General features: G+C 47.5%; 8 protein-coding genes across 8 annotated transcripts; 4 read left to right on the top strand and 4 right to left on the bottom strand.

The window, feature by feature from the left end:
- Positions 1–675: 675 nt before the first annotated feature.
- Positions 676–1,776, top strand: gtmA (gliotoxin thiomethyltransferase; the record flags this gene model as incomplete). The annotated part of the gene is made up of 4 exons (XM_057202958.1): positions 676–1,066; positions 1,131–1,169; positions 1,241–1,297; positions 1,379–1,776. The coding sequence occupies 4 exons, from the start codon at positions 676–678 to the stop codon at positions 1,774–1,776; spliced, it is 885 nt and encodes a 294-aa protein (XP_057067031.1).
- An 825-nt stretch (positions 1,777–2,601) lies between these two features.
- On the top strand, positions 2,602–4,440 carry N7495_000287 (putative MFS alpha-glucoside transporter; the record flags this gene model as incomplete). The annotated part of the gene is made up of 2 exons (XM_057202957.1): positions 2,602–2,994; positions 3,049–4,440. The coding sequence occupies 2 exons, from the start codon at positions 2,602–2,604 to the stop codon at positions 4,438–4,440; spliced, it is 1,785 nt and encodes a 594-aa protein (XP_057067030.1).
- A 452-nt stretch (positions 4,441–4,892) lies between these two features.
- Positions 4,893–6,461, top strand: N7495_000286 (PAS domain-containing protein; the record flags this gene model as incomplete). Its single annotated transcript, XM_057202956.1, has 3 exons — positions 4,893–4,938; positions 5,047–5,343; positions 5,404–6,461. The coding sequence occupies 3 exons, from the start codon at positions 4,893–4,895 to the stop codon at positions 6,459–6,461; spliced, it is 1,401 nt and encodes a 466-aa protein (XP_057067029.1).
- A 156-nt stretch (positions 6,462–6,617) lies between these two features.
- echA (enoyl-CoA hydratase echA) lies at positions 6,618–7,677 on the bottom strand (the record flags this gene model as incomplete). The annotated part of the gene is made up of 4 exons (XM_057202955.1): positions 6,618–6,667; positions 6,735–7,280; positions 7,340–7,477; positions 7,533–7,677. The coding sequence occupies 4 exons, from the start codon at positions 7,675–7,677 to the stop codon at positions 6,618–6,620; spliced, it is 879 nt and encodes a 292-aa protein (XP_057067028.1).
- A 449-nt stretch (positions 7,678–8,126) lies between these two features.
- On the bottom strand, positions 8,127–9,088 carry N7495_000284 (HNH endonuclease signature motif containing protein; the record flags this gene model as incomplete). Its single annotated transcript, XM_057202954.1, has 3 exons — positions 8,127–8,508; positions 8,611–8,864; positions 8,936–9,088. 3 exons carry the CDS (start codon positions 9,086–9,088, stop codon positions 8,127–8,129), a joined length of 789 nt encoding a protein of 262 aa, XP_057067027.1.
- A 406-nt stretch (positions 9,089–9,494) lies between these two features.
- N7495_000283 (Rer1 family protein) lies at positions 9,495–10,382 on the top strand (the record flags this gene model as incomplete). Its single annotated transcript, XM_057202953.1, has 4 exons — positions 9,495–9,563; positions 9,662–9,779; positions 9,923–10,222; positions 10,303–10,382. The coding sequence occupies 4 exons, from the start codon at positions 9,495–9,497 to the stop codon at positions 10,380–10,382; spliced, it is 567 nt and encodes a 188-aa protein (XP_057067026.1).
- An 890-nt stretch (positions 10,383–11,272) lies between these two features.
- Positions 11,273–11,476, bottom strand: N7495_000282 (uncharacterized protein; the record flags this gene model as incomplete). Its single annotated transcript, XM_057202952.1, has 1 exon — positions 11,273–11,476. One exon carries the CDS (start codon positions 11,474–11,476, stop codon positions 11,273–11,275), a length of 204 nt encoding a protein of 67 aa, XP_057067025.1.
- A 543-nt stretch (positions 11,477–12,019) lies between these two features.
- On the bottom strand, positions 12,020–14,963 carry N7495_000281 (class I SAM-dependent methyltransferase; the record flags this gene model as incomplete). The annotated part of the gene is made up of 9 exons (XM_057202951.1): positions 12,020–12,167; positions 12,221–12,423; positions 12,487–12,625; positions 12,687–13,968; positions 14,022–14,096; positions 14,153–14,415; positions 14,474–14,490; positions 14,562–14,693; positions 14,751–14,963. 9 exons carry the CDS (start codon positions 14,961–14,963, stop codon positions 12,020–12,022), a joined length of 2,472 nt encoding a protein of 823 aa, XP_057067024.1.
- Between the last annotated feature and the right edge of the window lie 861 nt (positions 14,964–15,824).

The raw sequence follows: 15,824 nt of genomic DNA, 5'->3' as shown, positions 1-15,824 counted from the left end.
TTGCGAGTCAGCTCGCGGGGCGGAGTACATCTGAAGATGGAGAGGGGCGCGAGCGGTTGTTTTGCTGTTGATAGTTTGCCCGTTTTGCACTAGCGCCACAGGTGATGTAATCAGCCACGTGATATAAATCCATCTATTCTGTAACTAATCTTTCTGTTCATGGAAGATGCCAACAAGGCACTGAATCCATCAAGCTGACTACAGTATGATAATTTCCCCAGGAAATAGAACATGGAAAATCATGTAAAAAATGACATGATATCCGATCCTACCAGTCAGAATCTTCAAATCTTCCAAGGTCCCCAATACTCAGGGCCACTGAATGCTAGCGTGAAAAGTCAGTCAAATTCAACCAATAGTTAATTCTAGTCTATTGCTGGATTGGTCATGACTCAGTGACCCAAACGAGAAATATGACAGCCTTTTTCCCGGAAGAGATGCCGTTTCTCAAGTTCTGGATTCGCGGAGACATTGTCGGAAACTTTTCGCTGCTTTAGGTTCAATAGTTACAGAATGCCCAGATGTCCAATGGCAGGAAGACCACAGGTACTATCTAGGCCTGCTATGTATAAAAAGACCAATTCCCACGTCAAATTGCGTTTCTCGGACTTCCATCTATCATTTAATATCCAATATTTCAAGACAATACATCGCATCACCAAGGGACTTTGCACCATGACGGGCCAAAATTGGGACACTCTATTCAAGAGCGACTCCTTCGTGAACCAATACAAAACGGGCGGCAAGATAACTGGGCAGTATGCACTTTCACTGATAGAGCAGAGCAATATCATTGCCAATTCTAAGTTGAATCCGAACCAGCCTCTGGTGGTGCTTGATAACGCTTGTGGTACCGGAGTTGTTTCCAGTATCCTCCATCATGAGCTGGGTGACAAGGTCAAAAAAAACTGGAAACTGACCTGTGGAGATATTTCCCCAGGCATGATAGAGTCCACTCGGCGTAGAGCGGAGGAGGAGCAGTGGTCCAATGCAACCACCCAAGTGCTGGACGCACAGAAAATGAGTTTGCCCACTGCTCATTTCACTCATGCCTTCACTGCATTTGGTATATAAATTCCATAAATTCCCACCATTTTAGAAGCCTTTGACTAACCTGACTTCTTTGAAAGCCTTCATGGCTATGCCACAGCCCCTGGAGGCACTTGATGGTAAGTTCGATCAGTTTGGCTTGATCGATGCCATGCTTCAAGGCCATTTATAACCTCTAATTCGTCGATAGAAGCCTGTCGAGTTCTGCAACCAGGAGGCACGATTGCGTTCTCCACATGGATTCAGCGTAAGTCTCTGCGATTTAACCCATTGCCCTTTGGAGTTTCCAATGATCGAATGGTGAAATAAGACGCTGATAAATGAACAGCTGGCTGGATCTCTATCGTTGGAAATGCAGTCAAAATGATGCCCAATGAGCTTCCTTGGCCGACACCCCAGGAGTTTTTGCACGTCACCCAGAAGGGAGAATGGGATTCGATGGCCTGGATCGAGTCGCAGCTTCATCAGCGCAAATTTCAAAATATCGACGTCAGGGCTGTTAGCAAGAGCATATCGTTGAAGGTTCCCGAGCTATCTGCAATGACTATGGTCATGATTCCTTTGGTGTTTCAACACTTTTGGTCAGAGAAGCAGCTAGAGGAGACCAGAGAGGATTTCTCCGGAGCATTGGAAAAGTATTTGACCGACACGTATGGGAAGGAAGGCGAAGTGGCCATGGAATGGGTGGCTATTCTATCTACCGCATGCAAGCCAAGCACTAGCTAGACCTACACTATGGCGTTAGTCTTCATAGCCCATAGAGCTTCCACGTCAATGAGCTAAAATGACAATATACATAATTCTGGAATCTACTTAGAATGCGTCGCAGATAATACATTAATTTAGGGCAAAATAATGGAAAGAACAAAACTTCAAATGTTCGAGATAAAAGCGGTGCAGTTGAGCCGCCAAGAATCAGAGTGTGCCTGGAGGGTTAGAGGCTTTAGATTCCGCATGAGCCCGCATTCCCCCCGCAACTTTCTTTATCGTGAAAGAATCAAAATTTGATAATCTGATTGTTGATTTCAACCCCTGAGTGGATATCGAACACTCCATCCCTCTCCGCCTTGATTTCCAAGTATCTCTCGGCCGCAGACCGCTTCTTCTATCTCTCATTCCTCCATATCCTTCTTCCCACCAATTCCAATTCCATCTCTCTTTCCCCTTCCATTGCCACTATATCTTACCTCACTTCCTCGTGAAATCCCTCATTTTATTTGACCCGATACATCGATTCTGTCTGTCAGTTCGATCGCATCTCTCCAGAGACGTGATCACTTACAACCGCCACCATTTTCGGCACGCAGCTTAACTCGTGAGATCCCCCCCCCCCCCCCCCCCCTATTCTGTACTCTGGCAATGGTCATTAACATTCACCCACTCAGGCGCCACCACCCGTTCAACGGTCGACGCTCATCCAGCCGTGGAGGGGCGCCTGAGAACGCGCTTTGGGTTCTCTAAATCAATCGCAAGATCCGAACGCGTTTATCTACCTTACCTACTTAACCTACAACTACCCCTCCAATTTTTTGATTTCTTTGCTGCTTGAGCATGGCCGATCCTAGAGTGGGAGATGCGGTCGTGCCGGTGGGAGGGCCATTGGCTTCTCACTCCAGTGACGGTGAAAAGATCGGGACTCATGCAATTGAGCCCGTGAATGGGACTCTCCACCACTATTCCTCCGCCGATCAGTCGCAATCGGACTCGTCTATGACCAACGTCATTCGAAATGCGAAGGCGGCTACAGATAAAGAGCAGAAGATGGGTCTGTTGCAGGGTATCCGTCTGTACCCTAAGGCGGTCTTTTGGAGTATTCTCATCTCCACGTGCATTGCGATGGAGGGATATGATATCTCCCTGGTCAACAATTTTTACGCTTTCCCGCAATTCAACCGCAAATACGGAACGCTGTCGACTGACGGTACCTATCAAGTATCGGCAGCGGTATGTTTACCTGACATCCGCTATTGAGAAACTAAAACTAATTCAAAATTATAGTGGCAAGCTGGTTTGAGTAATGGTGCATATGTCGGCGAGATTATCGGATTACTTATCAACGGTTGGGCTTCCGAGCGCTTTGGATATCGATACACCATCATGGCTTGCCTAGTCCTTGTCAGTGCATGGACGGCAATTTTCTTCACTGCTCAGAGTGTGCATGCTCTGCTGGCCGCAGAGATATTGTGTGGTCTTCCTTGGGGTGTTTTCCAGACCCTGACCATCACCTATGCATCCGAGGTGTGCCCGGTGGCCCTGCGTGGTTACCTGACAACCTATGTCAATTTCTGCTGGGGTCTGGGTCAGCTCATCGGAGTCGGTGTCATCAAGGCAATGTTGAAACGTGCTGATGAGTGGGCGTACCGAATCCCCTACGGCCTGCAGTGGATGTGGCCGTTGCCTCTCTTTGTTGGAATCATGCTTGCCCCCGAGTCTCCCTGGTGGTTGGTCCGAAAGGGCCGAACCCAGGACGCAAAGCATTCACTGGAGCGGTTGACTAACAAGAAAGCTGACTCCGATTTCGATGCAGATGAAACCATCGCCATGATGGTTCACACGACTGCACTGGAGGCCAAGATCACGGCAGGTGCCAGTTACTTGGACTGCTTCAAGGGTACCGACCTCCGCCGGACCGAGATTGTCTGCGTAACCTGGGCAATCCAGAATCTTAGCGGTAATTCGTTCTCCAACTACTCAACCTACTTTTTGGAGCAGGCCGGCCTGTCATCGTCCAACTCCTACAACTTTGCCATGGGTCAGTACGGCATTAACATGGTTGGCGTTTTCGGAGCATGGTTCCTCATGAGTATCGGCATAGGCCGTCGAACACTCTGTCTGTACGGCTTGTGCGGTCTCTTCCTCATGCTTTTGATCATGGGATTCCTCGGGCTTGTCCCGGAGTCGCATATCGAACAGGCTTCGATGGCTACCGGGTCCCTCATGCTGGCCTGGGCCCTTTTCTACCAGCTTACCGTCGGCACGGTCTGCTACTCGCTCGTCGCTGAGATCTCTACCCGTCGTCTTCAAATCAAGACTGTCGTCCTCGGTCGCTGCCTGTTCAACGTGGTCGGCATCGTCTGTGGCGTCCTCACCCCATACATGCTGAACCCCACTGCATGGAACTGGGGCAACTACACCGGCTTCTTCTGGAGTGGTATCTGCTTCATGTGCATTGTTTACGCTTACTTCCGCATCCCTGAGCCTCGCGGTCGTTCGTTTGCAGAACTTGATCTGCTGTTCGAGCGCAAAGTCAGTGCTCGTAAATTTGCGACCACGCGTGTTGATGTATTCGATGAGACCATCGAAACCAATGTCATCGACTGCTATCGCCATGAGAAGCATAGCTCAGTGGCTGAACCGAGTCAAGTCGAGAAGGCTGATCTCTCGTCTTGATCTAGCTTGATGGTCATCATTCTCAACCAAGACCATGCAAGGCAAAACCTATCTTCAGGGAGGTATAGTGGGTCGTTAACCGACCTACGTGACTATTCCGATCGATCAAAAAGTCGAACGCTGGTAGATTTGGCTACTTGAGTTTTGGCTCTTTGATCTTTCTGATTTTCCGATTTTCAATTCTTGATATTTCCTACATGTACCTAATAACCTGCTGCGTTTAACCCTAAATTGAAGTATTTTGTTTTTCATCTGAATCATAAATTCCGATCTCATCAATAATTGGATCCATCGTAGCGAGATCGGAGATCAGAGATCGGCAGCCGTGGTTCTAAGGTTGACAGCTGTTAAAGCATACGTCAGAAACCTTTTCTTTTACTCCTCTTGAGGTCCGATATCTTTTTTACTTCTTCCTTTGCTTTTCTGTCCACTACTGCGCTTGCAGGGGACGCATGCAGTTGTACAATAATTCTCCGAGTCCTACATTCATCTTGCGGGGTACTCCGTAGGTTCCACTTTTCTTCAGCATGGATACAACATTTATCACGATACATGGCAGGTCCATTGACTCTTCCTGATCTAATTGCCAGCTCTAACACCATCTAGATCTCTCATATGACGCCTCGATTCTCTATGCCTCTGACAGTATCCGGGTGGTGCTGGGCTATGAGCCAAACGAGGTATTAGAACGCTCGTGCTGGGAATATTTCCATCCTGAGGAACTAGCCTTTGCGCGGAGCGTGCATGGCCGAGGCGTATATCTCGATAAGGCTGCCGTTCTTAATTATTGCTCTATCCTTCACAAGAATGGGTATTGGGTTGGTTGCGAATGTGTTTTCACAGTCGTGTACGATGTGTTGATCGCAAGCACCACCGTCTATGGACGCGGAAATAGTAGTCAAAGTAAGATCACCTCATGGCAGTTTGAGTCCGGATGTTTTGCTGATATTTTTTATTTCATAGAACGTGCTGTGGACGCTCCGATTGTTCGGAGGCTCTTTGACTCGTCTCCAAATGACCCGCGCTACCATATGCTCACATTCATATCAAATAAGTTTTCGCGCCGTCTAACAGAACCGCTTCACGAGACGCGCGCTGCGTTGTTCGTCAATCGCTTCACTCGTACAGCGACTATCATGTACGCAACTAGCGGCGTGGCAGAGATTCTAGGACTAAGCCCAGCCCAGTTGACATCGAAAAGTTTTTTCTACTGTATCCAAGAGTCATGCCTGCGCGACGCGGTGCGTTGTATTGAAAGCGCAAAGAGTAATGACTCCATTGCGTATCTGCGCTTCTGGTCCCGGGATCCTCGAGAGGACGAAAATACTGGCGCGCCTGGACATGGCAGCGGCCTACCAGCAGAGTTGATACACCCCGTTGAACTAGAAGCTGTTGTTTCCTGTACGTCTGACGGGCTGGTTGTTATTCTTCGTCGTGCCCGTTCTCCAATCCCAATCAGTGGGTCCCTTCCGCCACAGCCTGTTCCCGTCTATTCAAACGGTCTCTTTGCAGCTCCTTGGGCGGTTGAACCGATCTTCTCATATGGCACTGCGCCTTATCCACATGCGCACAATGGATCAACTCCTCGCGCAGATTACCCAGAAGAGCGGGGCACACTTTGTAGAGAGACATCCTTTTCTACGGGTCTGCCAACGCCGAGTTCAAGCGCAAGTGCCAGTGCAAGCACAAGTAAGAGTGCAAGTGTTGGGGCAAGTACGAAAACAAATTCAAGTACTTACATGTCTGAAATGCCTCCATTACAGGCAGATGCAAAGACAAGCGGGACTAGTGGCCCTGAGGCATATAGACTCATGGACACGATCCGCGAGGTGGCCGTCTTTGCATGGGGTATTGTCGGTATCAACCGATCACTTGAACAGTACAAATGCGGAACACCGTCGGGTGAAGCACAGCCTGAGGCTGAAGTTAAGCAAGAAGCTGAAGTTAAGCAAGAGGCCGGAGTTAAGCAAGAGGCTGAGGTTAAGCAGGAGGTTGAAATTAAGCAAGAGGCGTGGGATTAAAGCTCCGGCTGGCCGTAGCTAAGAGGACATGATTGAGACTATAGTGAGACAGATTGCTAGCCTTGGATTTGTTACAATTTCATTCGATGATAGACTCAGTATCTGTGTTGCACTTAATTAAGTTGTGCACATGAAATTTCACTTCTGTGGGTGCCTCTACTTGTGCGACCACTCGGCTTTCTTCTTCTCTGCAAAAGCAGTCATGCCTATGAAGGAGCATCAGTAATTCAAACCTCATAGATCAGTATCGTAATCGACTTAGAGAATACTCACCAATTTTCTGATCTGCACTGCCAAAAAGCCCATGGAACAATCGCCGCTCATACTCAACACCCTCGCGCAGAGACAATTCCTGACTCTTATTCACAACCTCCTTTGCTGCAACAGTCACCACACGACTATACCCAGCAATAGTCTCAGCTGTCTTGAACGCAACCTCCAGCAACTCGTCCTTGCCGCCATCAACCACCTGCGCGGCAACTCCCCACTCTCCCGCCTCCTTGCCACTAAAGATTTTTCCTGTAAGAATAAGTTCCATAGCTTTGCTCTTACCAACGGCACGAGTGAGACGCTGGGACCCGCCAGCACCAGGGATCACACCTAGCTTGATCTCAGGCTGGCCAAAATTCGCACTGGCTGTGCAGTACAAGATGTCGCACATTAGCGCCAGTTCGCATCCGCCACCAAGAGCATATCCAGACACTGCAGCTATAACAGGCTTGCGGATTGTATTGGCCAGGTGGGACCAGGGCTCAATGAAGTTGTTACCGTAGGCAGCGGAGAATGTAAGAGGTGCCATTTCCTTGATATCGGCCCCGGCTTGAGAAATGTTAGTTCTGTATGTGTATATTCGATAAGATATTAATGCGATAGCATACCAGCAAATGCCTTCTCGCTACCAGTGATGACAATGGCACCGATGTCTTTATCATTTTCGTACTTGCTCAAGGCATCGTTCAGCTCAACAAAAAGCGCGCTGTTGAGGGCATTCAAAGCCTTGGGCCGGTTAAGGGTGACTAGACTCATATGTCAATCTCATCTTTCGCTGGGCCTACAGTGTGGACTACTTACTCAGACCTACGCCGGGCTTTGGCGTCGAAGCGAGTATGTTCTCATACATTGCAGCGGACGAATACGGTCGCAGGCGGGCTATGTAGGAGGCCAAAGGGACTGATGTCCGGGATGAAACTAGGCGAGAGCAGCGACGAGCGAACATTTTGAATTTTGCTTGAATTGAAGCATCAACTTTGAAGCATTTAGTTTGAGGAGAAGGAAGCCCTCGGTTATGATATAGCCATAGTTTATCCCCGCAATTTAACTCCGAAAAAGGGCCGAACTAACCCAAGGAGGCAATGACTAAGCTTACAAACATACAGCCATATATCACGTGATGTGATAGTAGTTAGGAAATGTAGTTTCATTCACTTGTGGCATTTGAGTGATTGTCAGGTTGAATTTCCAAGTTGACAAGAATAGCGATTAGGGGTATTTAAAAACATGGCAGGCGGAAGCGGTTAAAAGAATGAAAAAAGGAAAACTGAATGCCATTAACTGCACCGTTCAGACGGCAGTAGCACTTTCGCAAAAGAAAAGAAAAGTAAAGAATAGAAGACAAACAGCAAAAAAAAAAAAAAAAAGGAGCAAGAAGGAACTAATCTCAGCACTTCAAAACATGTAGCCCCATCTCTCGACAGCGTCTACGGCTGTTGAGTCTGGTCCCAGGACCCAACCCTGGTATTCCTGGCTGCAGCTCAGAACAAGATTTTCCGGGTAATTCACATTGCTTAGGCCGTCCTCGTTTCCCTTCTTCATTCTCTTCCTTGATGGAGAATCCTCCTCATGGTTCGCGGGTCGCTTCTTGTCCATACACTCGCTGTTCGAGGGACGCTGGTCGCTACTGTTTCCATCCTTCGGTAGCCGCAGCCTAGCTTCCTGGATGTTGATTTGGTTTAACAAAATGCCGTTGACAGTTCGTTCTTCGAAATAGAGGGTTTGGATTTCAGCCAGCTGATGACTGGTGTCCCGGTCCAAGATAGATACACGCGCGCTACCCAAGGCCATTATGCAACGTCTCAACATCGCCACTGAAGCCCCATGCCATGGTTTTGAATAATTCGCATAATCGTAGTCAAATAATGGGCCAAGTTACTGCTTCAAGAAGACGGGCTTGAACCGCCCGCCCTGGTCATGGTATACGACATTGGTAGGAACTTTGCGGCCTGAGCCAATCTCCGTCGTCGTCCGTCTTTCCTGGTCCTCGAGCTCATGACGAATGAAGAACTCCAGATCTGTCGGCACTATTATGAGGCCTTGATCTCCATCACAGTCAAATTGATTGTGGCACAGGCCGCATAGAGGGATTCCATTGAAGATGGACGTGAGTTCGAAGGTGAGGAGCCCGGTCTGAGATCAGAGGTCAGTCTGTCCAACTAAGTTAGTCTAATTCTATTGAAATCAGCCGCGGAAATACAGACCTGTCGGTCCTTCTTCCCAATCACATGGGCGATCTCAGGGTTCATCGCCCCACAGACCCAGCAATAGGGTCCCGATTTGTGTTTCACCTCATTCTGGACGGTGTTTGAAAAGTCACCTGACTTATTGCTATCGGAGGCGGCGGTGTCAGACATGATAGACTGACGTATAAATTTTTTATTGGGTGTTAAGACTTGGAAGATGTGTAAGATGTGGAAGATGCGAAAAAACACTTACCAGAAAGCGTAGACTGGTCAGTTATCTATGTCAGTGAGCTCCTTCCTACGGATCAGTTACTTGTATGTGAGCTCTTTCCTCCAAAGCAATACTATCTAATGACAGCTTGATTTTTATCGGGCAATTAATAATACCGCCTTCCTAATACAACTCACCGCTTAAAGAAACTAATCTCAAGTAGATTCTGACGTAATCTTATCTCTGATTGGTCCCACTCCAGGGGACACTTTGCTCTTGTTTTCCAGAACAGTCTGCATTCAGCACTGCGAATTGCGATTCCTCCGGTTGTCAACTTGTTTCTCTTTTTTCTGCAAATCTCTCGCCATGGATGTCCCAGAGCCTGATCAGTCGCCTTTCACTGCCGTGTCAGTGCACACCTCGAAACTGACCAGAGTGAGTTTCCGCCAGAGGGGCTGCCAATGTCGCAATGCGATGCCTCCGGACTTGGAGAGCTAGACGCGCCTGTTCGAAGTGTTAACCGTTAGGTGCAGCAATACCAAGCTTATCTCGATGCGTCTACTCCTTACACCACCTACCGTTGGGTTGGATCCGCTGTTCTTCTCGTCCTTCTCTTCCTGCGTATTATTTTGGCGCAAGGATGGTACATCGGTACGTCTTATCCGGTGCTGTCGCAGCAGTCTTCGGCAATTTCAACAGAAAGAACCAAGAACCCAGGACTCCTAAGCATTGAATTGCACAGCAAAACATCGCAGGCATCGTTTATCCAGTTCTAAAAGCTAACTCGCTCGCAGTGGCCTACACTGTCGGCATCTACCTCCTGAACTTGTTCCTAGCCTTCCTCACTCCCAAATTTGACCCATCTATGAGCCAGGACGAAGGTCTAGAAGATGGTGATGCGGATTCCAGCCTCCCCACCAAGCAGGACGACGAGTTTAAACCATTCATCCGCCGTCTGCCCGAGTTCAAGTTCTGGCACTCTGCCACCCGCGCCATCTTCATCGGCTTCGTGTGCTGCTGGCTGCCCTTCTTTGATATTCCCGTATTCTGGCCCGTTCTAGTTGTCTATTGGATCATTTTGTTTGTCTTGACAAGTACGCAATCCCCCAGATCTGAAATTGAGCTCTTATTTTTCCGAGGAGTACCAAACTAACAGATATACTTCTTCCTGCAGTGCGACGACAAATCCAGCATATGATCAAGTACCGCTATGTTCCCTTCTCCTTTGGAAAGACACGTTACGGCCGCTCATGAGCAATAAGCCAAAGTTCCCCTCTCTGCATCTCATGGCTGTACCTTTAAATTTTATTAATTTTTGTGCTGCGATAAGCTCGTATGATTAATGCAGAGCAACGGTGCAATTAATACAATGTGTCTGTGTTGAATCCAGCTCCCGCGGCGCCATGGAAGTTTCCCCGGATATTGCGAGTGATTAGGCCAACGTTCAGGTCAAAAAGAGAAAGAAAGTTGAGGTGTTTTTGTTGCTGGCTTCATGATGTCCCCCATTTCTAACGAAATTCACCCTTGTTGGGTTTGTAATCATGTCTCTTGAGGGCTTTTCTTTACGCCTCTATGATGTCTATTTCCTTTCTGTCTTGGTTAGCTACTGTGAGATATTATTAGACATGGGATTGGTTGATACCTCGGTATACTTATAACGTTTTTCTCTTTCGTGGCGAGTTCCTTTTCATCTGAATATCTAGATTGTAGATTAATACATTTCTTATAGACTTGAAGTCCACAGGTACATCATATCTCTCCAGGGTTTCACTTTGAACTTACTTTCACTATCAATCTCATTCTCACTTTCACTTTCCTGTCTTCCTTGTAGGTAGGGACTGCTATATAAGTAAAATATCTGTTTCTTCCCTCCATATTCTTCCTCCATCTTCATCTTCTTCCCTCCACTCATCTCTTTTACCATCGTCTCTCATTACGCCTCCTGATCAATACAGAAAAGTGGGTTACACTGCTATGAAGACTGAAAGAGAACACTTCAATATTCCAATTCTGATGCTATAATGAGTATCACGATTGGGAAAAAATGGATCAAGGGTATGCGCACAGGTGATAGGTTTCCACCTTTCATAACTTGCCATGTCATACCAGACCATACTACATACTAAACACGATTTGCCCGGTACTCACCTCACAAATGACCAAGTTTCGCCACCAGGCACAGACTGTTGTGGCTGTGTCCATTGACCGTCACCAATTCTTGCCATGCGACGAATAGGTACGACTATAACCACCAAAGATTCTTCTTTGCCTGGATCGCCAACATAATTCCCAAGGCCAAGCAACAAGACGGTAACGAGCTTTATCCCCAAGACCTGTGTGAAAGACATCATGTACCTTGAAGTGCTGCGAATTTCAGCTCAGGACGCTTCTGGTTCTTGGCTGATTTCAAGAAGCTTAGCAGCATCACATTCAATGGTTGCAGCTTTTTCAAGGCCATAACTTTATGGTTTAGAAACTCTTCTGTTCATAGGCACGTAGATGCTGGTCCTAGAAAAACAGGGGTTCAAAAGGCTTCGTTTGATAAGTTTTCCTTCGAAATTTGATCGAAGTGCTCAAATCGTCGTGGGTAATTGGTTTCGTGTCTGGATAGAAAAAGGGGGGAAAAATGATTTTTCTGCTTTTTATTATTCTCAGACTAACTAACTAGCCTGGTCTTTACCTAACTGGGTACATCTAGAGGTTATAGTTGAAAACAAAAAGTAAATATTCACATGTAGGTAGTCCGTCCAGGTAGCAGTAGCTGGACAGGAGTGACATACTGATTTTCCATAAAATCTACCAATAATCATAAATATTCATTGCTCCAGGGTTATCATTAAAATAGAAAAAAAGACGCATGAGAAATGTAAAGGGGAAAAAACACCTCATATTCAAATCTGCAAGTCTTCAAGACTGGCTGATTTTGAGACCGCAACCGCACTGTCAGGGAGAGACAGGAGAGAAATAGTACGGTCTTTCTGAGGACGGACAATATCTTCAGTTTTGGTGCAGATCCAGGTCGAAGCGTACATGTTAACCCTAAATTGTATAAGCATTTGAATTTTCATCGTCTGAGGTTTGTTGTCACTTACCGGTCAATGCAGGTTCCTGGGAACCGGGCGCCAACACGACGTGCTGTGAATCCGTTCTCTTCAAAGTGCTTGATGTACCAAGGCTCAATGCTGGCGGAGCGGAGGAGGACGCGACCATCCTTCTTCAGGGCCTGGTTGAAGCGACGGGCTTGAGCTATTGCCTCCTCGCCACTAGGGTCAAACCAATCCATTGAGTCCATGACCTAGATGTGGTATATGAGTAAATGTAGTCAACCGGAAATATTTTTGAAGCAGGTCCAACTTACCACGGCGATAGTCAGTGTACCAGGGGTAATACGGTTGATCACTTCGTTAATCTCGTCGGTGTGGATACGAAGGCCATCAAAAGCGCCTGGTGTTGAGAGCTTAACGTGTGCCTGAGGTGACAGGTAGGTCGGGTGGCAACTGTGATGCGATGAAAATTAGTGGAATGTCTTCGAATTATATGAGAGTAGTTAGAACAAACCGTCGTGAGAATTGACCGTTGATGCACAGGTAGTAAAAGTAGTTGTCGGTGCCAATAAGTGTATCGTTGATGACAGGATCAAGAGTGTTGACAACATACTCCCAGATCGATTGCCCACTAACATCCTTGGCATTCTTCATTTGAGAGTCCAATCCATTGCGGCGGAAGTAGTCATGGACGATCATATTGCGCTGGTTGCGCGGCACACCGGCAGCCTTCCAAGCGAACCACTCAGTGCTGACAATAGCCCAATTCAAGGGCTTACTCAGAAGCACACTGCGGAGACGAGGCCAGATCTTACGTTGTTCAACCAAAGTCTGCGCATCGCACAGCTTTTGCAGTGCACCATGCAATCCAAAAATATTAGCCAAATACCGTACCATCTTGATAGCATGGCGCGAACCACCGGTCTCATATAAGCCACGACCGGATTTGGCACTGAAAACCTGCGAGTGTTCGAGCCAGTACTGGAAAGCTTGACTGGAGAGGTGCGGGCTCAGCTTGGAGATGAGTAGTTGACGGAATTCCGCGTGCTTGCCCTCGCCAAATATTTTCCACATGTCACGGTGGCCCAGGGCAGAGTAGCTGGCAACCTTGAGCTCGAGGAGATGGTTTTGGTTAGGATTCAAGTCTACTGCGTGCACTCTGCGAGGTTTCTTCTGGAGGTAGTCCAGGATGTTGTCGCCAGCGCTGGTAATGGCCAGAATAACATCATCGGGTCCGATGTTGAGAAGGCGGTGGTCCACGCGGGGATCCTCCCAGGTGAAAGCGTAGATGTATTCGTTCTGGAACTGTGTGTGCTTCTCCAGCATATCATTGTAGTGGATCCGGTAGTGATTGTTCTGGTAAAAGGCGGATGGCAGGGGCAAGTTGGCGCTCAGGTTGACAACAGCTGTCTCATATGCCTTGGAGCGAATCTCGTGGCTGCTCTGCTCCACAGCTTGATTGCGTTCCTGTTTGTAGTTGGCTGGGGCGAGGTAAGGAGACTCAGTGAAGCTGGCATCCAGCTTCTCGATAGTGGATCGGCTTGATGGAGTTGAGGCAATGTCTTTAGTGCAGCCAACGAAAATGTAATAAGGAATACCACCAAGGAAGTAATTGCGCTCACTGGCCGACAGTACGGTGCCGAACTTATACTCCAAATAGTCACGACGAGCGGCCTCTAGGTTGACTCGGTCAAAGTCAAACCACGCACGCCAGAAAAGACGACTGAGCCAGTTGACATGGCGGTTGAAGGCGCCACCAGTGTAATTGCGAGCGGAGACATCGACGATATTTTGAACTATGAAGGTTGTCAGCATTCTGATCTTTTGCTCTACCGAAAAGAATGTATACCATAGAAATCGCAGACACCCAGGAGACCATGTGATTTGAGGCGCGAGGTAAGCGAGTCCACGACGCTGTAATAATCTAAACACTAGGTGAGCAATGGTTTTCGATCGAGAGTTACAGTATTTTCTACTCACCTGGGATCATTGAAAGACTATAGCTCATAGTGATCAGATCGGCTTGACCAGCTGTAGCATTTTGTTTTGACAAAGGATCAATTTGTCTCTCAGGCAGACGGAAGGACCGAGCATCCTGGCACAGAACAGTGACATTTTTCCACCCAAGGCGCTCAAAGCGCTGACGAGCCACTTCGCAAAGAGACGGAGAAAGGTCAACAAGGTACACCTGGTCGAAGAACTTGTCAACGGGGAGGAAAGCTGCCATGGCCTCGATGTTGAAGCTATGAAATCGATCAGTCATGAATTCCTGGAGCAGCTTATTGTAACTTAAGGGCTTACCCAGTGCCACCGCCAACCTAAATAAGTCAGTATCAGTCTCAAAATTGTATGTATGAAGTTGAAATAGTTCCATGCTGCCAGAACTTACATCAACCCAGATGGGCTTTCCAGATTTGATTTCTTTGCTCTCCACCTTGTGCTTCAGCTGCGCGGCAACCAGACCCAACATATCTTCGCGTCCATGAAGAAGGCGACTGCGCGTGGCATCGTAGAAGCTAGCCTAGGTAGTATAAGCACTCAAATACACCTCGTCCACACTATGTCATATTTCACGCACCTGAGTCCTGTAAAAGCTCTCCAACGCATCTTGCTGCCCACCGACCTTCTTGTCGTGAGGTTTTAAGAAGTTGACGTAAATGAATTTGAGGTAAGTAAAGACAGACTTATTGGTGTTCACTTTGACCTTCTGGAATGCAGTGAGAAGTACCAATGCCACGATGGCAATGACCGCAAATGCGGCTCCAGCGATATAAAAATGTACCAAATCCATAATTTGCAGTCGAGGACACCAAAAGAGTGAAATTGGAGAAGTATTAGAAGGCACTAGGGAGAGGTTCATATACAGCACATGTGCATTCAACTCCTACGGGACGGGCTCCATAGATACGAACAGGGAGCATCGTCCACATCCTATCACCGCGACACATGGGTGGGGGAGGCGATAAGCTCAAGGTTTGGAGGTAATGGAGGGGCAGATGAAAACAGATAGGATGTAGAAGGAACATAGCTCCGAGGACAAATTATAGTGGTAGATGAAAGTCAATGCTACATTTAGAAGGAATCGGCCTAGTAGATATCAACCCGATTTCCTCCTAGTGACCCTTAGAAATCGATCACCGGGGCAGAAAGTAATCCGTGCTGTGATACTAGTTATTCAAATATAGTTACTACAGAGTATGAAGTTAACTTTAAAACGGTTTGGCTTATCCACCTGCAGTAGTGTCGATACTGGAGCCAGTTAGAGCCCATGTTGCCCGCATGTGTTTATAGAGGCTCCACTCAACAACCCATAATTTCCCCGTGGAGGCACACTGTCCCTTTATAGGTCGATCTTGGATGTATAAGTACACCAATTAGATCTTTCAATTTGTGCACATTGAAGATTCCCCACGTTTGATGGGAGCGTCGATAAGGCGGCCAAGTACCTATTGGGTTCATAGCTTTGGCCCCCTTAGTCGCCTCCACGGCTATATAGCCCTAAGATGAGCCGCCATTTACTTCGATCAACTGATCATTGTTTTCAATATACATTCCGACTCAAGAGACCTTCCATGATAGAATTCTACCTACATTTAGGTAGTATCTACATTTTTGAGATTTGGAGGCCCGATAGTACCGGATGTCCTCTCTT

Source organism: Penicillium taxi, assembly GCF_028828555.1.
Source record: "Penicillium taxi strain IBT 34144 chromosome Unknown utg000001l_segment0_segment0, whole genome shotgun sequence".
Taxonomy (NCBI): domain Eukaryota; kingdom Fungi; phylum Ascomycota; class Eurotiomycetes; order Eurotiales; family Aspergillaceae; genus Penicillium; species Penicillium taxi.
Note: the sequence above shows the minus strand (reverse complement) of the source record. Positions and strands in the feature narration are given on the sequence as shown.